The sequence below is a fragment of the Balaenoptera acutorostrata genome, chromosome 18, assembly GCF_949987535.1.
Source record: "Balaenoptera acutorostrata chromosome 18, mBalAcu1.1, whole genome shotgun sequence".
Classification (NCBI taxonomy): Eukaryota; Metazoa; Chordata; class Mammalia; order Artiodactyla; family Balaenopteridae; genus Balaenoptera; species Balaenoptera acutorostrata.
The window spans coordinates 71,865,276-71,885,227 of record NC_080081.1 but is presented as its reverse complement, the minus strand read 5'-3'; the positions used below and the strand labels follow the sequence as shown (position 1 = coordinate 71,885,227).

Sequence of the window (19,952 nt, the reverse complement as noted above, 5' to 3'; positions counted from 1 at the left end):
AATACTAGAAGGACATTACTGGGTCAAAGAGAATGACCACTTTCAAAATTCTTGGATATATGTGTATTCAAATTCCTTTACAGAGAAATCGTGCTCATACAGTACATATAATTCAGTAAACAGTGTATGAAGGTGCCTATCTCCTATCTTCACAAATTTGGAATAGTATAAAATTTTAAGAGTTTTACTAATCTGATAAGCGAAAAATAATGTTTTAATTTGTATAATTATTGCTAGTTAGATCCACCTTTCATATGTTGATCATTAGTGTCTTCTCTGTGGTGAATTCATTACTTTTATCCTGTGTTCGTTTTCTACTGACATCTCAATCTTTTGTTTTTTTAACTGACTTAAGTGAGCTTTTAATTTCCTTGGCTTTTTTGTAGGACATATTTGATATATAAAAAAATAAAATGTATTCTGTTATATGTAAGTTATAAAGTATAGTAATAAAATGAATACTAATAGAAAGTAAAAGGAATGATAACTCAAATTAAATAGAATATTAATACTGTTGAAGTTCACTGAGTGGCTTTTTACCCTACATCTCCCAGGTCTGATTGTCCTGAATTTGGAGTTTATTATTCTCTTAACTATTCAGTATAGATTTTCCATTTATGTCTATGTGTATATCTCTAAATAACATCACTTATTTTGCTTGTTTCTCAGTCTTATAAATATGGCATTATGCATAATACGTTTTTCTACTACTTGCTTGTTTTTACATTCTACGTTTGAGTCTAATTATTTATTTTAAGCTTAAAAGTCCTGTCATGTTCAGAGGGGTTTTTATTGTTTGTGATTTTTAAATTTGAAACAACACAGCTAAAATTTATTTTGAAATTGTGTATTGTAGGGGAGGGCCTAATTTGATTTCCTCCAAATAACTATCCACCTTTACCAGGACTATTTATTAAAAATAAAAATTCCATCCATTCTCAGTTATTTTCTGTTACCATCTTTATGATCTATTACACCCTATCTTAAGTGCTTATATATGGTAAGCTCTATTTATTGCTTTATTTTTTCTTTTTTTTGTTGCTTCTAATGTTAGTACCATGTTGATTTGATTATTGTAACCTTACAATATCTTTTATTGTCTGGTGTTTTACCCCCTTCCCTAGATTACTTTTTTCTGAAAATGTTATTAGCTGGTCTCTTCTAATGACCTTTGTTTAGAATCATAGAGGTATTTTTTAAAATTCTCTCTTCTCATTTTCCTTTTCTCCTACCTTCATTCTCCTCCACCCCCCTCCCCAAACATTAACCAAATCCAGATTATTTTGAGTAGAATTATGTTAACATGTAATTTAATTTTGAAGGTAATTGTTTCTTTAGATTGTACAGTCTTCCTACACAAGAACATTTCTGTTATATATTTGAGTAAGTTTTAAATTTTATTTATAGTGCTCTTATTGATTTTTTAGCATAATTATTTTTGTATTTTCTTGGATTTGTAGTATTTCTAATATGTAACATTTGAGATTTATAAAGGTGAAAAGGATTACAGATCATTTTTTATGATCATTTTTTAGGTACTCTCATTTACACATCCCATCTCGTTTCATTCTGCTGAAACATTTGAATCTCTCCTGGCTTGTCTGAAAATGGATGATGAAAAAGTAGCAGAAGCTGCACTCCAGATTTTCAAAAACACAGGAAGTAAAATTGAAGAGGATTTCCCACACATCAGATCGTGAGTTGAGATTTTTCTGATAAATATTCTGGAAGACAGAAAAATAACTTACTGTTTCTTGATTTATGTAATAGTTGGAATCTTTTAAGTTTTGAGGAAATAATGTCTGGGTTATCTTAAGTCTAAAATATTCAGTTTAGATTCTCATTTCCTGGGAGAAAGCATTGATTGGTTTTAGAAGATTCATGAAAATGTAGGGTGAGCACGGTGTTTCTCTCTGAAGCATCAGTTTTGCTTAAAGATTTTTTTTTTGGAATTGTATATATACTTTTCTTTTTTTTTTAATTTAATTTATTTATTTTTGGCTGCATTGGGTATTCATTGCTGCACGTGGGCTTTCCCTAATTGTGGTGAGTGGGGGCTACTCTTCGTTGCCGTGCACGGGCTTCTCATAGCGGTGGCTTCTCTTGTTGTGGAGCACGGGCTCTAGGCGCGCAGGCTTCAGTAGTTGTGGCACGTGGGCTCAGTAGTTGTGGCGCACGGGCTTAGTTGCCCCGCGGCATGTGGGATCTTCCCGGACCAGGGCTCGAACCCATGTCACCTGCATTGGCAGGCGGATTCTTAACCACTGCACCACCAGGGAAGCCCTTAAAGATTTTAATGAAAACAGTTTTACAGTAAAACAGTTCCTTGGCATATTATGGCATACGATAAGTAATTCATGAAAATTTAAGGTCCAATGGGAAATTACAAAGGCATTTCAACAGGATTGTCCATAGCACTCTTTACTTTCTTCTGTGATTATAAGTATTGACTTGAAAATTTTCAGAAGTATTGCTTTATTTGGCACAGGGAAGCAGAGAAGCATGGTAAAGCATCCTAACAGCAGTGTGTTATGTGTGTGTGTTTGCGTGTTCTAGTATTTCCAAGAATTGGAAATTGTGCTGTTATCCTGGTGATCTCTAATAGTGGTTGATTATTGTTCAAGATTCTTTAATAGCTCAAAAAGAATAAGTCTTCATTCTTTATGAATCCCTGCTTTCTTCTCTGTATGCATCTCTCCTCCCTGTTCCTGGAGAGCATAGCTGATAGTTGGTCTTGATATTGCCATGGTCACTGGTGATTGGTTTTACTTCCAGCTCATTACTTTTGGTCTAGTTAGTTGTGGTTGGGGTACTGTGCTACTTCATGTTGAAGAATTGCCTGCAGCTCTTTTCCTCAGAAAGAGACTTGGACAAAGCTAGCTTTTAGAGGCTCAGGTATACTTTGTCATTACTTTCTATTTGCATGAACTTAATCAATTCTAGAAACTATTGATATATAGGACAAAAACATTATTTAAGTGATAATTGAAACATAAAAGAATTTTGTAACAGTATACTCTTTGGCAAGGGTAAGAAACTTTATTGTTTAGACCTGGCTTCTTAATTTTTAAGGGAGCTTAGAACATAAATTTCCCTTTTGTAACATAAATTTCCCTTTTGAACTGCGACTCTCCTATCCAGATCAGAGATCAGAGTTTGGAGATATGTGTATATACACACACTATATGTATAAACTGTATATAACTCTACCATATACTGAATGCCCACTTATTGTATTATCTCATTTAAACCTTGTAACAATTCAGTGTGATTTGTGGGAATTATCCTAATCTTCCAAATGGGGAATCTAATGTTTACTTGAGGTAAATGGTTCTAGGTCACATAGCTAGCAAATAGCAGAGTGAAGATTTGAATATAGGCCTGTTTGTTTGCAGTGCGTATGGTACCATATCCATTATGGCACAGTTCCTTTCTTAATTAGAGCTTTGAACAAGTTTTAGTTTGATTTATTCAGTGGAGGTTTTAGTTTTCATTCTAGACTGTCTTTCCTAGTACCCTTTATATTTTAAAGAAACATTGTTTGATATATTTGTAGGAGAACTATGAGAGCAAGGTCGAAAGGTGGACATTTTAGAACACACGAGGGCATTTTAAAACATACTGTGCTTTAATATGGAACTGAAGTACTTAGAGTTATTTGATATATATGCTGAGTATATTTCGGATATCTCTCATGAGGAGAATTAATTCAGCTGATATTGAATACCTACTGTGTGTACACACTGTTCTCGATGAAGTAATTCATAGTATATGTCTTCCAGGAGATAAAATGTGTGTGCAGATTTTATATTTGAAATTATTAAATTGGGTGAGTTGATGTTGAGGAAAAATGGTAGAGTTAAATGAATGTTTATTAAATTATCTTCCCTTGAATTCCCTAAAATAATTTAAAAGAAAAATGTATCTAAGTAGAAGCTACCACAAGCTGGACAGAATTGGTGCTAGATAAGCCATTTCGACTGAATTGAGTGTGAGAACATTGACAGTTGATAAATGTATCCCTGAATCAGATGTTTAAGGGAATGTATAATAAGTGTTCTTTCATTTGCTCATTTAGAGGGAGGAGTTTGAGCTATGGGCAGCTTTGAGAGAAATAGGGAAAACCTAATTTCAGCTGGAGTAGAGCTAAAGGAGAGACTCTGTGGTCATACCATTTTTCTCTGGGCTTAACAGGAGGAGCAAAGCTTATAGGTGAGGTAAGGCTTAGAGTAGAATTGTGAAGCAATGTCTCACCGACTTTACAGGAACAGAAAAAATTATGTGCTGACCTACTAAACTAAAATGATGGTGAATTATGGGTTCCATTATGACTCAGTAAGTCTCTCAGGAATCTGGCTCATCCCAAAGCAGGCAGATGTGCCGAAACTGAGAGTCCCCTATAGCATAAGCTATGGTCATAGTCCAAGTGGAGCTGGTTCTCAATTGGAGGAGCTTAAGCAGACTTAGAAATTACACAGAAAAAAAGGACTCGCTACCTTTATTCCCAGCTTCTTCCTCCATGCTGTTTATCCAGCTAATTAAGCAAGTGTAGTTTGAGTTGGGAGTTCTGATGTTAATTTTTTAAAACAAGTGCCCAATGTTCAGTCATGAGGGAGACACTATCTACATTTTTGTTTAAATGGTGGAGCCAGAGAGAATTTCTCTTATTCGAAGATGAATTAACAGAATACAAATAAATTAACAAACATGAATCCTATGGGGATAATTTAGCGTTCAAAAGATAGCTGATTAACACTTCGGAAGAATTGTATTTTTCTAGGAAAAAAGAGAATTTTAGACAGTTGTTCTAAACTGCCAAGAAAATTAAACAACAAATGACATCTGGAAAAAAAGACCAAAAATAAGATAACATAAAAAGAGAAATGGCAGAACTAAGGATAAAGAAGAGCGGGAACATATTTGTATTATAGAAAGTAATTTATTATAAACAGCAAGGAGCAGAGTAAACAATATTGAAAATGTAACCAGGAAGGGTTCTGTTGAACTTGAGGAAACTGCATAGAATGTAGATATAGTGGGCAAAGAAATGAAGGCAGTTAAAGAGAATTGCAGATAGTGAAAAGCCATGATTAGTTTCTGTGGAGAAGACAACAGAATAATGGAAAATGGAAAACATTTTAAAAAAATAATAGTAAACTTGTTTAGAACGTATGAAAGCATGAATCTGGAGATTAAAAAGGCTCATGTTTTAGGAAAATATTGTGATGGAATTTACTGAATTTTCAGAGATTACAGAAGTGATTTCATAAACATCAAGGGAAAAAAAAAAAGGTAGATCATGTACAACGGAAAAGTAATGAGGCTGACTTATTTCTTTTCAACCACAAAAGATTTCCAAAGTTAATGATTCAACAACTAGAGAGTTTTGATGGACGAAAAGAATGTATCTAAAGCATTTCCTAACTAGCCAAGTTGTGCTTAAATAAGGGGAAATGAAGGATATTATTTAGGATTCAAGGACTTAAGGAATGTATTAGCCCCTTTTTACTGTGAGGTCACTCTGTCTACCAAGTAGTGTGATTTTTTTCCCCTTTGCATTCAGTTTAGCTTATGCCCCTAAATCAAACTTTTGTTTTCTTCTTGTTTGCACATCTCTGATTTGTCTTTTCTCATCATTTTACTTTCATTATTTAAGTTTTAGATGTGGCTATATCTATGTCTTAGATATTTGAAAACCTGAATTTTTTTTAAGGGTGATGTAAATAAATAAAATTGGGTCAAGTAGAGGGAAGAGGAAAACCTAACAGATTATAACTATAAAAGAATTAGAGAAAATTACCCTCTAATAATAATAATAAGGGCCAATAAAAGGTGTGTGTTAAAGGAGGTATTTCAAATCTATATATATATATAAAAAGACCACACAGGAATTCTAATTCTTTTTAGTTGTTCAGAGCATAGGGGGAAAAGAAAGCATTTAGATTACTTCTTATAAAGCCAAGGTAACTAGCAGGAATGCTAAAACCTGATAAAAGATATCCCTCCAAAAGAAAACTAAGACAAATCTTACTAATATTGATGCAAAAATTGTACATAAAATATTATCAAAAAGAGAGTTGACTACAGTAAAAGAAGAATATACTATGGCCAAATGTGGTTAATTCCAGGAATACAAAAAGGGTTACTACTAAAAAGCCTAATATTCATGTTATAATTCATTATATAAATGAGTAAAAGGGAAAGGGCACACAATAGATCATTTTGACAGATGCTGAAAGGGCTTCTGATAAAAAAAAAATCAGCTATTTATAATTAAACCCAATAAAATACGATTTAATGCCTTCATACTTCTCAAACCAGTATGCACCATCATATGGTAAAACACTAGAAGCATTCCCAGTAAAATCAGGAGCAAGATGAGAAAATACACTAGCTCTGCTCTGATTTAACATTGTTTTGGAAGCATTAACCAATATAATTACATAAGACAATAAGAGGTGCAGGCGTTGGAAAGGAGGAAGCAAAGTTATCATATTCTAAGAAAAATTCAAGAGAATGAACTGCAGAACTACTAAAATACTAAAAAATAAGATGGGCAAAATAAGTATGTAAAAATCCAAAACTTTCTTTATATACCATTAACAATCATTTAGAAAATATTATACGAGTAGAAATCAGAAGATTTAAAAGTAAAATGTAGGGCTTCCCTGGTGGCGCAGTGGTTGAGAATCTGCCTGCTAATGCAGGGGACACGGGTTCGAGCCCTGGTCTGGGAAGATCCCACATGCCGCGGAGCAGCTGGGCCCGTGAGCCACAATTGCTGAGCCTGCGCGTCTGGAGCCTGTGCCCCGCGACGGGAGGGGCCGCGATAGAGAAAGGCCCGCGCACCGCGATGAAGAGCGGTCCCCGCACCGCGATGAAGAGTGGCCCCCGCTTGCCGCAACTGGAGAAAGCCCTCGCACGAACCGAAGACCCAACACAGCCAAAAATAAATAAATAAATAAATAAAATCAAGTAAAACTTTAAAAAAAAAAAAAAAATACTGGTGTAGCAAAACGAATTTGGAAAGGCAAATGTGTAACCACACACACACAAAAGGTTAATGTTTAAAAAAAAAAAAAAAAAAAAAGTAAAATGTATAAGAAATTTGCAACCCTGTACAACCCTATACTAGTGAAGGGTATAATATTTAACAGAGAAATTAGGAAAACTTAGAATATTGAGTAAATAATTGGCAAGCTGTTTTAGAAAGAAAAATTAATGTAGACTGCTTACTTGCTTTTACATATATTCCAGATGAGTCAAAGATTATTCATATATCTAAGATTTTAAATATATATAAAATTAATTAATAAATGTATTAGTAACCAGTACATTTTTTGTAACTTCTTACTTTGTGGTGAAAGGGACACTGATGCCAAGTCACAATTGAAATATTGATGGATTGGATTTTTAAAAATTCATTTATTGAAAAAATATTTGTAGAGCCTTCATTGTGTATAAGGTACTTGAGGATGTTAAAATGAAAAGGACAGGTTAAGTCTCTGCCCTTATATTTTAGTGAGGGAGAATACTATTTAGACAAAAGCAAAAATCATGAAATAAATTGAAAAGAGAACTGGTATGCTGGGAAGCTATTTTCAATATATATGACTTTAGAAAAGGTTAATATTTGTAATGTATTAAGATTCTTAACAAAGGCATAACAGATATGTCTCACAGTAGAATACTAACATAGGGAATAAATAAGAAATTTACAAACAGGAAGTCCTTCATCACATTAGGAAAGGACATTTATGCCTGCTAAGAGTACTGGAGGAAAATACAATACCCACATGCTGTATAACCAGTTTTAGCTAGCATGCCAGTGCTGCTCTCAGTTGGAATATAAACTGATGCAGCTCTTCTGAGTTGGTAATGTGGTAATACATACCAACTTAAAATGTGTGTGGTGTTTAATACTGTAGTTTCACTTTGAGGAATTTATCCCAGAGATAATTAGAAAATACGTCTACATAGTGGTTATATGGTTCAGGGTCCAGTCAGAAACAGAAACCATTCCAGGTATTTTAAACGTAAATAAATTAATTAATACAGATGTTTGAAGCTTGAAAGAGCAAAAAGTTGCTTTGGCAGTTCAGAGATTATGATTTGCTGGAAGCAGTTAGCACCCTTAGGGCTGGTGGAACAACTGGGAATAAGCGGTGTTAAGGACCGCCCAGTGGGTGGAAGAGCCTGCCCACATCGTGCCAACTAACTGTCAGAGTAGGGGTGGCCTGGCTCTTGCTGCAGGGCGGCACAGCTACTGCAGAGAAGGCCTTAAAGAAGCTGTTGTGTCTCTTCTTGGAAGAACCTACCAGCTCTTGTGGGAGTCTGAGAAATGTAATTTGCAGATTTACAGCTCCAGGATCTCAGAGCAGATTATAGGATATAAAGCCCAGAGACACTAGATAAAGAGCTAGCACAGGGATGTTCATGGTTTTGTTGTCAAGATTTAAAAAAAAAAAAACCATCTAAATGCTCATTGGTAGGAGATTGTTTAGATTAATTGTGGTATAGCCAGCCACTGAAGACCTGTGTGACCTTTAAAAAAAAAGTTTCCAAATAATGTATTCTCATTTATTTAATATATGTATGTATGTACAGAGAAATTTTAGAAGTAGTTCTAAAAAATGTTAACACTAATTGTATCAGGGTAGTAGGATTTGGAGTTTTTTTCTTTATTATTATTATTATTTTTTAATTTAATTTATTTATTTTTGGCTGCATTGGGTCTTTGTTACTGTGCGCGGGCTTTCTCTAGTTGCGGTGAGCGGGGGCTACTCTTCGTTGCAGTGTGTGGGCTTCTCATTGCGGTGGCTTCTCTTGTTGCGGAGCACCGGCTCTAGGCGCCCGGGTTCAGGAGTTGTGGTGCGTGGGCTGTAGAGCGCAGGCTCAGTAGTTGCGGCACACAGGCTTAGTTGCTCCGCGGCATGTGGGATCTTCCTGGACCAGGGCTCGAACCCATGTCCCCTGCATTGGCAGGCAGATTCTTAACCACTGCGCCACCAGGGAAGCCCTTCTTTATGTTTTTAATGTGTTTTTTCAGTTTTGTTTGCAACCAGGGCGGCAGGGGGGTTTCCCCTTGAATTTGAAGGGGAAAAATCAATTTAATGAGGGAATAAAGGATTTCCTTTAATAGAAACTTATTAATATAAAAAGCAGTCAGAAGATAGTTGCTTCATTTACATTCATTAACTTCTCAGTCTGCCTAGGACTTTAGAATTCTTGAAATTCTTTTTTTTTCCTTCCTTATTGTTTTGGTTTATTTCTGTTTTCTGTTTAAATGAGTATGCAGAACATTGGATGAACTTAAAATTTCTCATGCTATCTTTGAAAGTCTCCACCAGAGTTGCTTCTTACTTGTCTGTGACCTGTAATTTTTCTCTTGATTACTAAGAAAAGAGATTATGGATGTTTGTATTGTAAAGTCTGACTTATGAGAAGGTAGGTCTTCTCTGGGGACTTCAGTTACTGAAGTAACCAGAAAATAATAATTTTTCATTTCACAAACAATCCACAAACCACAGACTAAAAAGAGAGCATTTTGGTGAGGCTCGAATTGTTTTTTTACATAGTTTATTATTGAAGTTTTCAAACATATAAAGAAGAGGTAGAATATTATAGTGAACTCCCATGTATCCACCAACCTGTTTATATATAAATAACTAAAAGCCACTTTGTTTAATTTATAATTCTACCCACTCCCTGCATTCCCCTTATATTTGAAAACAAATCCCAGACTCTGTATTTTCATCTATACATCTCAGTATCTCCAAAAGATAACTCTAAAAAAATGATCACAATACTTTATCGTAAACACAGTTAATAATAATTTCCTAATAATAATATCCAATTAATTTTCTCAAAAATATAGTAATTTTTTTAACAGTTTGTTTTTTTTTTGAATCGGGGTCCAAGTGAGGTTTCTACATTGTTATTGGTTGATAGGTCTCTGAAGTCCCTTTTCTCCTGTAGGTTCCCCCTCCAGTTAGCTCTTCTCTTTGTGTTTGATGAAGAAACCAGGTTGTTTATCTTGAAGAGTTTCACATAAACTGATTTTTTGCTTTTTGCTAATTGTATGCCTTTGGCATGCTTTAACGTTTTCCTGTGTTTTCTGTAAAGTGATAGTTGAATCCAGAGGCCTGATTGGATTCTGCTTCAGCTTTTTTGTCGTCACAGGACCACTTTGTAGGTGGTGGTATGCTCTTCTGTCAGGAGGAATGTAATACCTGGTTGTTTCTCTTTTATGATGTTAGCAGCTGATCATATTTAGTAATCAGTAATGATACTCTGTCATTCCTTTACCACTTGTTAGCTGAATACTTTTATAAAGAGGAACTTCTCATCTATTCTTTGGCAGGATAAGTGCTTGATACTTTTTTTTTCTTCTTCTTTTTTTCTTTTTTTAGCATCAGAAGTTATTTATTCAGGCTTTTTTTCTGTACCTAATATTATTCGTTTTGCTCTAAGTCAATTAACTTGCAGAAACATAAGCATTACTTTAAAGCACATAAAGAAAAATTAAAATGCTTTTTTTCATTTTATTTATCAGTTTATTTTATTTTAAACATCATGAATCTTTTTTTTTATTGGAGTATAGTTGCTTTACAATGTTGTGTTAGTTTCAGGTGTACAGCAAAGTGATTCAGTTATACATATACATATATTCTTTTTTTTTAGATTCTTTTCTCATATAGGTTATCACAGAATATTGAGTAGAATTCCCTGTGCTCTACAATAGGTCCTTGTTAGTTATCTGTCTTATACATATGTAGTAGTGTGTATATGTTCATCCTAAGCGCCTCATTTATCCCTCCCCGCTACACTTCCCCTTTGGTAACCGTAAGTTTGTTTTCCATATCTGTAAGTAATGGGTGATTCTTTTATGTATTGAACAGAGTTCAAAATGAAGAGTGAGGAGTTTACTAGTATCCTCTGTTGTCATCTTTTAAAAATATAATTATAAACTGATTTACTCATATTTGTGTTTCAGTCAATTACAGTGATCACTCGATGCTCACATTGTCCCATCTATAGGCTATTCAGATTGACTTCTGAATCCTTTTGAATAACTCCACTAATCTTTGTAATGTCTTTGCAACCTGGTATGACAAAATGTTCCAGACCCATCTTGTACATGTCCTGCCCCAGACCTGGATTCAGCCATTTCTCTAAGGAGCCCTGGTTCCTTTTAGTGGGAATAGTATTAAGAAATCAGAATGTGAATCTTGTGTGTACTAATTGCTAATGTGTGAGTCACTTTTCTAGTGCAATTCTGTGGATACAGCTTAAAAAAAAAAAAGGTTTTTTGGAAGATAAGATGCATTGTATGTTTATATTGATTATTCCAGTTCAAATTGGGTTTTTATTGAGCCTCTTCAATTTTACATTTTTATCTTTTCCCCTATGCTGAGATAATACAGGATGATAAAACTATGATATTACATAATAACTCATTTGAATTATCCCATAATAAATACAGAATGGTCTCAGAATAGTAGTAGTGCCACCAGTGTGATTCCTAAAAACAGCTGTTTGTTTGCATTATGTAGTTAGTTCTCTTTGTATTCAGGGTGTATCACATTAGGGATTTACAGTCAAATTCTTGTGTTTTAAAGTTACTTGAAATGATTCTTTGTGTGGTTATGCCACCAAATGGATGCACACTTTTTGTTCATTTGTTTCTTTTTATTTTTTGAGGTTACTTTAAAAAAATTTTATTTCTTAATTATATGAAATATTCACAGGTTTTAAAGACAAGCTGAAAAAGCAAGATATATTCTAAGAAGTCTAGCTTGTACTCCTCAGCACTCTACCCTATTCCTTCTTACCTATAGATAAACTTAAAAGACGTCTTTTCATGCATGTCGGTCTAGATGTGTTTCAGTGCGTATGTGTATATGTATGTGTGTTCACATGATCTCTTTGATAGAAGAATGATAAAGTACACTATACATGCCTTTCTCCACCTTGCTTTTTTTCTCTTTACATATACTAGCAGTTATTCCACATTTAAATATTTATTTTGTGGATATATCATAGAATAAATGCATATATAATTTTACTAGATATTGTTACAGTTCCCTCTGTAGTGGTCATACCATTTCGCATTCTCTCCAGCAGTGTATGAATGTACTTGGTTCCCCATAGCCTTGTCAACAGACTATGTTGTTAATGAAATGTTTCTCCTTGTCCCTGGTTATCTTCCTTGTTCTGTAGTCTTTGAGAGCAGCATCTACTTTCATTTGTATTCGTGTTTGCAAGGCATATCTCTTTCTTTTGGTCTTTTATTCTCTGTCTTTTTTTTTTTTATTATTATTAACATTAAAATTTATTTATTTATTTATTTTTGGCTGTGTTGGGTCTTCGTTGCTGCGCACAAGCTTTCTCTAGTCGTGGCGAGCGGGGGCTACTCTTCATTGCGGTGCGCGGGCTTCTCACTGAGGTGGCTTCTCTTGTTGCGGAGCACGGGCTCTAGGCGGTCAGGCTTCAGTAGTTGTGGCGTGCGGGCTCAGTAGTTGTGGCTTGCGGGCTCTGGAGCGCAGGCTCAGTATTTGTGACACACGGGCTTAGTTGCTCTGCAGCATGTGGGATCTTCGTGGACCAGGGCTCAAACCCGTGTCCCCTGCATTGGCAGGTGGATTCTTAACCACTGCGCCACCAGGGAAGTCCCAGTTCTCTCATTCTTTCATTCTTCCTTCCCTCCCTTGCTCCCTCCCTCCCTCCCTTCCTTCCTTCCCTGTAAATGTTCCTGGGACTTAATATTTAAAATAAATACCCTGTAAATATCCTATAGTTTGAGTTTGGTCTTTGTTTGGTTTTTGTTGGTTTGTTTTGATTTTGGTTGTTTTAATCCAATTTGACACACTCTTTCTTTCAATTGGAATGTTTATACCATTTACCATTTAATGTAACTGTTGATACAGTTGGGTTTAAAGCTGCCATCTTAATATATGTTCCCATTTCTTTCTATTTCTGCCCTCTTTGAGGTTGAGTATTTTTAATGATTTTATTTTATTGGCTTATCTGTGTTCAAATAAAATTATACCCCTTAATGTATATTGTAAAAATCTTGCAGCAGTATATACTTCCATGCCTTCCCCCTCCAGGCTTTTTTGCTTTTGTTGTCATATATTTTGTTTCTATATATGTTATAAATGCTACAGTATGTTACTGATATTTTTGCCCTAAATACTTTGATATATCTCAGGTTAACAATAGCATATTTCTTTGATTTGTACACATATATTTACCTTTTTTGCCATTCTTCATGTTTTGGATATCTATCCATATTTTCATCTGGTTATCATTTTTGTTCCTGAATAACTTTAATGTTTCTTAGAGTATAATTCTGCTTATAATTAATTATCTTAGCTTTTCTTTGTCTGAAAAAGTCTTTATTTTATCTTCATTCTTAAAGTATTTTTGCTCGGAATAGAATTCTAGGTTGAGAGTTCTTTTGGTTTTTAGTACCTGAAAGATGTCACTCTCTTATTTTCTGGACTGCATAGTTTCTGATGAAAAGTGTTCTTCATTCTTTGTTCCTCTATACATAATAGGTCTTCTCTGACTGGTTTTGAGATTTTTTTTTTTTTTTTTTAACATACAGCACTTTTATTTATTTATTTATTTATTTATTTATTTTTAAATTTATTTATTTATTTATTTTTGGCTGTGTTGGGTCTTCGTTTCTGTGCGAGGGCTTTCTCTAGTTGCGGCGAGCGGGGGCCACTCTTCATCGCGGTGCGCAGGCCTCTCACTATCGCGGCCTCTCTTGTTGCGGAGCACAGGCTCCAGACGCGCAGGCTCAGTAGTTGTGGCTCACGGGCCTAGTTGCTCCGTGGCATGTGGGATCTTCCCAGACCAGGGCTCGAACCCATGTCCCCTGCATTGGCAGGCAGATTCTCAACCGCTGCACCACCAGGGAAGCCCCGAGATTTTTTTTTTTTTTTTTTTTTTTTTAATCGCTGTTTTCACCAAATTGATAATGATGTGCCTTGGAATGGTATACTTAATGTTTCTTCTGCTTGAGGTTTATTGAGATTCTTGGGACTGTGGGTTTATTTTCATCATATTTGGAGTTTTTTTGGTAATTCTTTCTTTCTTTCTTTTTTTTTTTTAATGTTCTCCCCTTCTCACCCCCTTGGTTTCTGGGACTCCAGCTGCATGTATTTGTGACTACTTAATATTGTATTGGAGGTCACTGATGTGCCATTCTTTTTTTTTCCCTTTTGTTTTATTTTGCATAGTTTCTATTGCTGTGTCTTCAAGGTCGCTGATCTTTTCTTCTATAATATATATAATCTGCTTTTATTCTATGTATATATTTTTAATTTGAGGTATTACATTTTTCACATTTAGTAGTTCCATTTGGGTCTTTTAAATATATATATTTCACTTCTGTCCTCATCATGTTCATGTTTTCTTCTTACCTTCATGAGCATATGGAGCATATTTATAACAACTGTTTTTATGTCTTTGCTAATTCTGTCACCTGTGCCATTTCTGGGACTGTGTCTATTGATTAATTTTGCCCTGATTATATATTAGAAGGTCTTTCTGCTGTGGCTGGTGGAAACATGAATTGCTACCGGCCCTGTGTGTGGTAGGGAGTTTTTTGGCCTACTTCTTTCTAACATTCTTTTCCTGGTCTTAGGTAGTTTTTGCTCTTACATCACGCTGATCATTATTCAGCCAAAGACTCAAGGATACCCCTCTTCAGGTCTACAGAACTCCAGCTCTCTTTCTCTCTTTGTAGCTCCCTCCTCTGTGGTGCTTTGCTGTACAAAGTATAGCTCCCTTGGCCTCCCTGAATTCTCATTCCTGTCTACCTCAACTGCATGCAACCACCAGGCTCTATTTGGGTCTCTACTTCTTGTACTGCAGTCTGGAAACTACCTCCTTGCAGTAATTGGGGGCAGATGTAGGGCTCTTCTAGTTTGTTTCCCATCTTTACGGATTTTCGAACTGTGCTTCCTATTGTCCAGTGTCTGAAACCATTAACATATTATCTTGTTTTCTGCTTGTTTAAGGTAAAAGAGTAAACCCAGTCTCAGATATACTGTCCTAATCTGAAGCAGAAGTCCTCTGAGTATAGTTTTAATTTGTATTTATATATGTTTTTAAAGGAGTGAAGATAAACATCTGTTCACATATAATTGGGTAATTTGTTTATCTTCTTTTGAAGAGCTTTCTACTCTGTTAGATCCAACCCATTTTTCTGTGATATTGTTGGTCTTTTCATTCTCTGTTTGTAGGTGTTTACATTTTAGGGATATTAACCCTTTCTCTGTAACATGAAATGCAAAGTTTCCCTTCAGTTTGTCATTTTTTTAAAATTATATTTTGCTGTTGGTATCTTTTCTGAGACTTATATTATTATAATGAATTATTTTACCTCTAATTTTTTTTTCTACTGGAGCACTGGGTTGTTATTGGGCAAGGGCGAAGATTCAGAAGTTGCTTTCACTGTGAGATGTATTCATAATAGTTGAGCTAAGAGATTCTGCTTTATTCAGGATTTTAAGTTTTTATATAGTGGAATGATACGATACATAAATGTTCTTCCAGGTAGCTATATGACCCATTCCCTACCTCTTTCAGAACTCTGCTCAAATGTTACTTTATAAGCACGTCTATAAGCACCCTATTTAAAATTGTAACACTGTCACACACTTAGCTGCATTCCCTATTCCTGTCCTCTTTTTCTTCTTCTGCTTCTTTTTTTCCCTTTACAGGAGTTACCACAATTTGACATATCATATGTTTTTGTAATCATGTGTCTTATCCCTAATATGCTGGTAGCATGAAGGCAAGGATTTGGGACTTTTAATAGTGCCTGGCACTATAGTAAGTGCTCAATTTGTATTGGTTAAATGATCAAATTTCTGTTCATGTAGGTTGTTTTGGCACAAAGTAAAAGGTGAATTGGAAGAGGAAGAGCCTGCAGAAAGAAGGTGTAAGGTGGCAGAAGCTTAGCTGAAGTGGTACCAGTGAGAATGAAATAGAAAAGGCTAAAGCAATGACATTAAAAAGAAGAAATGGGTCACCATCCTTGTTTGTTTTTATAATTATTAACTAAAAAGGAAAAAATACTTGTATTTGGATTATATTTTTAATATGGATATTTATAAAGCGAAATTATAGATTGAAAATGTCTGAGTAGATGTTACGACTTTTTTTGTTTTTACAAAACATTACTTAAAAAATACAAGCATTAAAGTATCTAGTGGAAGTCATGTTGTTTTTTCTGGTTAATTGTTTTTCTTTAATTTTTTTTTTTTTTTTTAGAGCTTTGCTTCCTGTTTTACATCACAAATCTAAAAAAGGACCCCCCCGTCAAGCCAAATATGCTATTCATTGTATCCATGCGATATTTTCTAGTAAAGAGACACAGTTTGCACAGATATTTGAGGTAAAGAGAAAAGTTTTTTGTTTGTGTCATGTTATAGTTAAAAAACAAATATGAATGATTTTATAGGATGTTCACATTTGGAGATGTATCATTTTATAGTTTATTTTCAGAATTTGAATTAGTATAATCAATATTGATGGGCGGTTAAAATCAGAAAATATCTGATTATTCAGATGTTTAATGCTAACTCAGATTCAGAAATCAAACAGTTGTATAATATTTTTTGACATTACTTTATACGTTTAGTATTAGGAAACTATTTTTCATTAGTAAGTAATTACATATAAAATCCCACTTACTGACAGTAGGTAGTAGATGATTATCAGTTTACAGATTTGAAAGTTAGATTTCTATATATGAGATACTACTGAAGTGTGGGGTTCTATAAATCCATACTAATTTGTAATGTAAGGTAAATAAGTTTAAGTTTGTACTACAATGACTGACATAATTTTATGTCAGATTAAAATGTGCCTTTTCCCTTGCAGAGCATTTGGTCCACACCAAAAGGTCCTTGATATTTTGGTGCTCTCCAAAATGTCTGTGGGCATATTTGGTCCATGCCAAATGGTTTTGGACAGGACCAAATATGAACAAATATCGAGGACCTTTGTGTGTAGACCAAGTGTCTTATGGATGTATTGGATAGGACCAAATGTCTACTGACCATCTTTCAATATGTATTTTATATTATTTTTTCTGTACTTGGAATTACTATTACCCTTTCTAAGCATTGCAATTTCATTACAAGCTCTTATAATCAGGGGCTGTCTTTAGCATTCTTCCTACAAATAGAAGCTAAGCAGAAAATCTATAAAATCCTAACTTATAATTTTAGTTTAGGAGCTTTGAATGAAGTCAAAACAATTTGGAAATTATGCTGAAACTAACCCACCATAAATACTTAGACTTGTTATCTCTGTTTTAGAAATATTTATGCTAATTTTGTCATTTTCATATATTATGTTAAAGACCTAAAGGAGGAAAAAAGTTTTCTTTATTAAACAGCATCTTTGCTATAGATAGCAAATAGTAATATATTTTAAATTTGGGGGTGGAAATACTTTCTATAGTCTTTTTTTTTAATAAGGGGATGACTTCAATGAACTCATGTTGATTTCTAGAAAGCTTTTGTTTTTCTTGAATAATCTCCTTTTTGTTCCTTCCAATGATAGTGAGGAGGAGGATAATGCTGATAATAACTTGAATTTTTAGGGTACTTTTATTTTCATTTTTGATATCTGTTACTTATCTTTACAAGAACCTAACCGGTAATCCTTCTACTATGACATACAAGATTGGCTGGCTTTCTGAGAAAAGGTTTCATAGAGACATATGGCCTTTATGAGGTTACTGTTAATCCAGGGACTGGCCATTTATTTTGCTTTTTCAGAAATGATTTTATTATCTTACTGTGGAAAATTGTCACACATTATAATAAATGAATTGAAAAAAGTACACTATCAGGTATTTGTTTATAATGTAAACAACAAGTTATCACTTAGATGTGCAATGGAGGTACTGAGGGAGGTCATCGAGAATAGCAAGAAGTAAACTCATTTAAATATACTTTTGACTAAACGAAGCCTCTCATATTGCCCCAGTGTGTTGGGAAGAACAGTTTTGTGTTGTTTTTCAAGCCTAGAATTCTTGGTGTTCAGTGTAGGAGGATAGAGCATCAATTCTTCATTAAAATGTGCCATTAAAATTTTTAATAGATAATATATTCACCTGCTTCAAAATCAAAAGATACAAAACAAATATCCAGTAGTAAATACTAAAGAGTAAAGAGTTTTCTCTTTTGCTTCACCCCCGTATCCCCAGCCACCCAGTTTCTTAGAGGCAGCCAGTGTTATCAGTTTCTAATGTACTTTTCTGGAGAGATTTTATTCATATGCAAGTAATATAAATACACAAAATACACACATATTTTGTCCCTTCCCCCTCTCCTTATGCCAATGATAGTATACTGTAGTCACTCTTCTGATTTTCCTATTTTAAAAGTTTAACGATATATTTTAGATATCAATTTATGTGAGTATATAAAGAGCCTCATTCTTTTGTCATGGCAAAATGAATATTAATGGCTGGGTTTCCTATTAGAATAATAAAAATAATTTTATTAGTTATGGTACTTAATATTTGATGCTATAAAAATCCACAAAAATCCATGTGACTATACATAATAAAACTTATTTCTTGGTCCTGAAAAAAGTCTAATTGGGTGCTTTGATTGTATTCTAATCAGTGGCTTAGGCACACAGACCCTTTTTGACTAGTGGCTTCTCTTTGAGTCCCACCGGATCCTTGGTATTAAGACAGCCAGTGAGTAAAGAGAGAGAATGTGGAGAAGATACGTTGCTCATATCTGCCTCAGTACAGGCATGGCATACCTCACTTTCATTCCTGTTCTGGTAACCAGAACTTACTCACATCCTCACCTAACTGCACATATAGGCATCCTTGAATGGAAGTGGATATTGGTGAGCCTTAGCAGTCTCTAACATACTTATGTATGTGGTCATAAAATATATGATACATAATATGATTCTTCATGCTGAAATGTTCTTTACCTAACCTCTAAAATATAACTTGGGCAAAACTGAAAATATTTAAATATGATGCCTTCTACATAAATAACCTATAAAAGTTTAAATGTAAGCTTGAGCTACTACTTAAACCATGTATTGGAACTTCTGTAGTTTTTAAAATTTGAAGGTGAAGTATGTGAACAGCTTATTTGCATGTTTATGGAGTTGATCATTTTCCTTTCCTCATTTTCAGCCTTTGCATAAGAGCCTGGATCCAAGCAACCTGGAACATCTCATAACACCGCTGGTTACTATTGGTCATATTGCTCTCCTTGCACCGGATCAGTTTGCTGCTCCTTTGAAGTCTTTGGTAGCTACTTTCATTGTGAAGGATCTTCTCATGAATGATCGGGTAATTTTTATTTTTTAGATGTGTGTCCTTCATGATGCTATCTTCTAAAATTTTATGCAGCAAAGAGAGAAGTGAAATGATGTAAATAACACTTCAATTTGGCTGACTTACTTTAGGTTTTCCTATCTTTTCAACATGCTGTATCTCCATTGTAAGTGAAGCAACATTGAAACATCTCTTTAGTTGAGCATAGGACTATGACCTGGAATACTTTCCTTGATAAATACAAAATATCACCTGATTCTGTCTATTTCAACTTTATTATAGGGGTTTAATTTTTATAATGACATCTTTTTTTAAAAATGTGAAGACTGACAGGTTAGTTTGTAATATGGCTGTATGATAGTAGTTGTTGCATTTCATACATACAAGAGAGAATTAAAAGAGCCTTGGGAGAAAACATTGGGACAGAAATAGTGATTTTCTCTGTCTCCAGTATGTAAGTATTTGGGGTAAGGCATGGCATGTTTGGGTCTTGGAGAATTGACCCCTTACAGTTACGTGGAGTTTTATGCACGTCTTTGTGTTTTTAGATATATACACATATGTGTGAAAAGAAAACCTTAAAACTAGGATTTTCAGAATGATAAAT

The 19,952-nt window shown here is 34.4% G+C and overlaps 1 protein-coding gene across 6 annotated transcripts in view; it reads left to right on the top strand.

Moving 5' to 3' along the window:
• The window catches only part of PDS5B (PDS5 cohesin associated factor B), a 201,005-nt gene that overhangs the window by 128,552 nt on the left and 52,501 nt on the right, over positions 1–19,952 (top strand). For all 6 annotated transcript variants that reach the window (XM_057532904.1, XM_057532903.1, XM_057532905.1 and 3 more), the window contains exons 19-21: positions 1,536–1,696; positions 16,294–16,417; positions 19,202–19,360. In XM_057532904.1, the coding sequence (XP_057388887.1) occupies positions 1,536–1,696; positions 16,294–16,417; positions 19,202–19,360 (444 nt within the window). The remainder of the gene's footprint in view (positions 1–1,535; positions 1,697–16,293; positions 16,418–19,201; positions 19,361–19,952) is intronic.